General features: G+C 44.6%; 1 protein-coding gene across 14 annotated transcripts in view; it reads left to right on the top strand.

The window, feature by feature from the left end:
- The window catches only part of LanA (laminin subunit alpha), a 290394-nt gene that overhangs the window by 64823 nt on the left and 219571 nt on the right, over positions 1-6000 (top strand). For all 14 annotated transcript variants that reach the window (XM_076190221.1, XM_076190217.1, XM_076190223.1 and 11 more), the window contains 4 exons: positions 1286-1379; positions 3940-4104; positions 4397-4655; positions 4866-5106. In XM_076190221.1, coding sequence (XP_076046336.1) covers positions 1286-1379; positions 3940-4104; positions 4397-4655; positions 4866-5106 — 759 coding nt within the window. The remainder of the gene's footprint in view (positions 1-1285; positions 1380-3939; positions 4105-4396; positions 4656-4865; positions 5107-6000) is intronic.

Raw genomic sequence — 6000 nt, 5'->3', positions numbered from 1 at the left:
AGAGCACACGTTAAGGTAGGAAATGGGGAGAGTGGGTGGTTTGAGGTGAAGGTGGGGCTGCGCCAGGGCTGTGTATTGTTTCCGTGGTTGTTCAAAATATATATGGATGAGGTGGTATGGAAAGTAAATGCAAGGATGACAGGAGGGGTTTTGGAAATGGTAAGTGAAAGTAGGGAGGTCTGGGAGGTGAGCTAGTTGTGTGCCGACGATACAGCCATAGTGGCTCGTCAGAAGAGGGTCTAACGCAGCTAGTGGAGGAGTTTGGGAGAATATGTAAGAGGAGAAAGCTGAAAGTAGATGTGGGTAAAAGTATGATGATGAAATGTACAATGGGTGAAGGTAGATTTGAGGTGGAAGTTAGTCTTAAGGGGAAAAGACTAGAGGAATTGAGGACTAGACCTTGTGACTGTCAGACTCAGTTCAAATCTAAATACAAGGTTTCACCTTCTCACGGTGCATTCTTCGACTGAATACAATTGCTCGGCGGATGTAGCCTTCAACTCGTGAAAAAAGTGGCGCAGTAAGGAAAAATTATATTTTCAAAAGTCCAAGACTTACGTTAAGGGTTCATATTTGCGCGTGTCGTTTTGTGTGTCGACTTTCACACTGTTTTCCAACCCGTGTCGATCCAGGCTCGATGTTTATCGATTACCATTAAGTAACACTTGTCCTCCCGATTACCAGAGCACATTAGGCTTAGGAAAGCAGCTTTACCGACACCTGAGTGTCTCTCAGCATAGTTTCCTCTTCACCCTGGAGATTGTTCCTTTGATTGTCTCACCTTTGGTGTACCCCGTTTTTGCAGTTGATATTTCATAGGCTTTAGTGATATCTCTTCGAAGCAAGTTCCTTAGTATTTTTTATGACTGGAGATGAGTCTCTTCTGAAAGAAGAATGTTGATCATTATTAATTTCTTCTATTTCTTCGTTCTGCTATTTATTCTTAAATTTCTCCTTGACCATCTGTATGATTTTACCTCTTCGGTGCGATATTGTCTCTAAGGATAGGAGCGTTGGTTATTGCTTATAAAAAATAGATGAATAGATAACCAGATAGGTAGATAGATAGAAAATTAAAAATGGTATAAATATCCAGGAGGTGCTAAGATGAGAGGGAGGGTGGACGGGTGTAGAGTGTAATCAGGGATGGAATGGGTGGGAATGAATTTATGCCTTTTCCTTTTTGGCTACCTCCCTTGTAAGGGGGAAAAAGCCTTGGTATATGTATGTATAAATATCTCTTGCTGTTCCCTGTTAATGTGTCTTCACCATCTATTCTATGCAGGTGTGACCGTTGTGCGGCTGGTTTCTGGTCCTTCCCCTTCTGCCAGCTGTGTGATTGTGACATCAGAGGCACTGAAGATGACATTTGCTTCCAGGTGAGTTATTGTCACCCTCCACACCTCCTCTTACTTCTCCGCCTTCTCCTCTTCCTACTCCTCTTTTTCTTTCTCCTATTTTTTTCCTCCTTGTCTTCTTCCTTCACCCTCCCTCCTGGTCCTCCTCCTCCTCCTCTTCCTCACCCACGCCTACTCTTCCTCCTACTCCTCCTTCACGTTTTCCTTTTGCTCTTCTTCTTCCTGTTGTTCCTCTTTCTCCCCCGCCTCCTTCTGTTCCTTCTCCTCCTCCTCCTCCACCCCCCTTGGTTCCTCCTTCTTTTCCTCTTCCTTCTGCTCTATCTCTTTCTAGTCCTCCTCTTTCTCCTCCTTCTCCTCTTCCGCCTCTTTCTGTTCTTCCTCCTCCCCCTCCTCTTCTTCCTCGTCTTTCTCCTCCCTCTCCTCCTCCTCATCCTTCTGCTTCTCCTCCTCCTCATCATCATCATTATCATTATCCCTCTTTTTCCTCTTTCTTCTCCTTCTCCTCCTCGTCCCCCTTCCCCTGCCACTCTTCTTCCTCTTCCTCCTGCTCTTTATCATTATCATTTCGTCTTCTTCTTTCTCTTCCTTCTATTCCACCCATCCTATTCCTCCGCTTTCTTCTCTTCCTCCTCCTATTACTCTTCTTCTTCCTCCTGTTCCTCATTTTCTTCCTCATCCTCCTGCTGTTCATCATAATTATTTAGTCTTCTTCTTTCTCTTCCTCCTATTCCACCTCATCCTATTCCTCCGCTTTCTCCTCTTCCTCCTCCTATTACTCTTCTTCTTCCTCTTCCTTCCCCTGTTCATCATCTTCTTCCTCCTTTTCCTATTCCTCTTCTTCCTTCTCCTCCTCATATTCCTCTTCTTCCTCCGCCCCCTCCTCCTCTTCATCTTACTTCCCCTCCTTTTTTCCTCTTTTTCCTCCTCTTCTTTCCTCTCATCCTGTTCTTCCTTTTCTTTCTCATTCTCATCTTTCTTCTCTTTCTCCTCCTTTACCTCGTCTTTCTCTTCCCTTTCTTTTTCTTCTTCCCACTCCTTATCATCGTCCTCCTCCTCCTTTTCCTCCTCATTCGCTTCCTCACCGCCTCTTGTGCTCCTCCTCCTCCTACTCTTCCTTCTCCTCCTCCTTTCTCTCCTTCCCGCCTCTTTCTGTTCCTCCTCCTACTCCTTATCATCTCCCTCCTCCTCCTTTTCCTCCTCATTCGCTTCCTCTCCGCCTCTTGTGCTCCTCCTACTCCTTTCTCTCTTTCCCGCCTCTTTCTGTTCCTCCTCCTACTCTCTTCTGCTCCTCCTCCTACTCTTCCTTCTGCTTGCCCACTCCCCTCCTCTTCTTTCTTCCCCGTCTCTTACCTCTCATCCTCATTTCTTATTCTCCCTTCCTTCCCCTTCCCCTCTCCTTCTCTTGCGACTCACGAAGCAGACGTAAGAGAGAATCGTCTCATTACCCATCTTTAGAACGCGCGGACACCCTCACCCTCACTTCCTCTCGGAAATGTGATCTCGAAAAGCCGGGAACCGATCTTCGGTCCGAGCCAGGGTTTCTTCCCTGAGTTTTGTCTCTTTTTTTCCATTTTCCCTTTTTTCTATAAGGAAAACTGACCCCAATGCAGTGAGACAGAAACAGACCCACACCAATACAACACAATACAAGTTACTGCCCATGAAGATCTGAATGAAATCTGGGGGGAAATACGCGCTCTCTGTATGGAAAGACTTAAGTTGATGAAAACCCACAATTAAAGAATGTAGACTTAAATTTCAAAACTTACAAACCAACCACACATCAGCTTAACCCTTAGACACCCAAGCCTCGGTTTTAAACTCGACAAAAGCAAAAGCATGATCTTGGCAGAGGACACGCTTGTGTTACGTGACAAGAGTTGCTTTTAAACAGAACAGAATCGTCTGAAGTTAGCAGAAAGAAAATATCGAAAAAGAGGCGCTGGTTACTTTCGTGGAGTTCCTCTCCCGTCACCTTCTTTTTGGACATAGCTACGGTCACACCTAAAGTCTTGCTTCTACAAGATCTTCACCACATGGCCCTCACAGTAGATATTGACCACATCATTCCACAGCAAGATTTACACAACACAGACAGCAATACAACATCTTATACCTGAGAGATCTATAGGCCAACAAGGGGCTGTTACCGAGTACCTTTGGGCCCCAAAAATGTATCCCAATTCCCCTGAGGAGCACATGGTTCCTGCACAGCTGAAGAGCGAAGGAACGAGAGTTCCTGATGATGTTCTTCGCCCTCTTACCAACGAGGAAGTGCCACAGAGACGAAAGATATGGTCTCTCAGCAGCTGGAACGTAAGAACATAAGAATGTGAGGAGACTACAAGAGACCACGAGGTCTGCACTAGGCAGTTCTATGTCCCTTGCCGCTTTTCGTCTCTACCTATAAAATGACCTCGTCTTCTCTTAAAACAACCACTTGTTTCAACGATCACTACATGATTACTAAGTCCATTCCATTCGTTAACCAATCTGTTGGTAAACCAGAAAAGAATGTGTCATCTTACTCTTCCTCCCGGTGTAGAAGAGACTTGAACGTTTCTGTTTCTTTGCCCTGTAGGAGGATGCAACATGTTACTGCAAATTAAACGTCGGCGGACGGGCGTGTAATTCCTGCAAACCCGGCACCTACTTCCTGGAACAGAACAACCCAGATGGCTGCACCTCCTGCTTCTGCTTCGGAAAGTCTGAGGCTTGCTCGTCCTCCAATTACTACTGGGACCAGGTGAGGTGATCACTTATGTGCAAATAACGGTTGTATTTCCTCTGGTCATAAGATCTATAGCTGCGTGTGGCACCGTGTCTGGCGTGGTTGTGTATCAGCCCTTAGAGTCAGTTCACCTTAGTCTGAAATTTGGTCCTGACACCTTACGTATCATTTCATCCAGGACCGATTGCAGTTATAATGATCAGGTCACATCTTGATGAATGATTTATTCATTTATTTATTTAATCTTATTTGACTTTTTCTTACCTTGCATGGCTTAATTTGACCTTGCATGCTCCCTTTCCCCCAGGACTACGAAATGCTTGGTTGGGGCACTGTCCTCATTTGGTCATCTGTGTCCATCTTCGGCACGGCAACTTACACCATGGACCGCTTCGACCAAGGTCCCAGCGAGTATGGAGACATGATTGTCCAGGATTTGACAGAGCTTCAAGGCGGCGAGGACGGAATCTTCTACTTTGCTGCCCCCAGCGAGTACCTCGGCAACCGCATCAAATCCTACGGCGGGAAGTTAATATACAACCTTCTCTTCATCAGGAGCGATAATGGTGATTTTTTTTTTTTTTTATCTATTTGCTTATTTATTTATTTATTGCGTCTAGGAAGAAGTGATGAGTTATAGGGGGTGTTCTTCGCATTTACATAATTCGAAAATGACACATTGGAGAGGTAGGGAGGGGGAAGTTAAGTAATAATGAACAAATAGAAAGTTGAGAATTGCTCATCACGCTGCCGCACCTTTGCTTTAAATCGCATAGGATCCGCACTGGAGAGCCCGGATGTCATACTCGAAGGCACTTCCGGCTCCGTCGCCCTCTACTACTCGACCGAGCAGCCACAGCCTTCCGTCGAATTCACTGAAGAAATCGTTCTCAACGAGAGGAACTTCCGAACTCCGTCTGGAGCCCCGATGACCCGCGAGCAATTCATGGTGACCTTGCATGACCTACGCGGTATCTATATCAGAGGTCACTACTGGTCCGCATCGGAGGAAGCGAGGTTAGTCTTCATACTCGTGTATCTATGTATACATGTATACATGCGCACATGCTTACTTGCTTATGGTAGTCCGTCGATGATCGACGATAACTGTGCTCTGGTGAAGTGTGATGGGATGAGTGAGGTTGGGTGGTGATGCTGATGATTCTGGCTCTGCTGCCAGCGGAGGTGACCGTAGAACCCAATTCTTGACCTGCATATCCTTACACACTCTGGCCAAATCAACTCTGGATCAGGTGAATAAATTCTCTTGTTACATACATGCATACATACTTACATATATACATACATGCGCACATACATACATACTTATCTTACCACAGAAATTTGATCTAAGGACTCTCTTCCTCTCCTAAACCTACACTGCTCTTTCCCAATCACTCCCTTTATATATATATATATACATACATATATATACATATATGTATATATATATATATATATATATATATATATATATATATATGTATATATATATATATATATATATATATATATATATATATATATACATACATACATATAACACACAGGAACCCACAGTCGGAGAAAGAATAAACTTCGAATAAAGAATAATCCTATATTTCGGCTATCAACTGTAGCCCTCTTCAGGAAAGTACATAAGATAGAGAACAGAGGGGACTTATAAACTACAGTAAGAAGAGATGTGGACAGATGTGGACACACACACACACACACACACACACACACACACACACACACACACACACACACACACACACACACACACACACACACACACACACACACACACACACACACACACACTTTCAACGAACGGACGGCTTGAAGAACGCTCTGAAGAAAAGTGCAGATTGTGGATACCAACGCAAAGAGAAGTGCCTTTTTGTATTTGCAGGGGGGGGGGGGGAA

Source organism: Oratosquilla oratoria, chromosome 9 (genome assembly GCF_046742065.1).
Source record: "Oratosquilla oratoria isolate Oo_2021 chromosome 9, ASM4674206v1, whole genome shotgun sequence".
In the NCBI taxonomy this organism is placed as follows: domain Eukaryota; kingdom Metazoa; phylum Arthropoda; class Malacostraca; order Stomatopoda; family Squillidae; genus Oratosquilla; species Oratosquilla oratoria.
The sequence above is the reverse complement of the archived record's forward strand: the minus strand, read 5'-3'. Positions and strand labels throughout refer to the sequence as shown.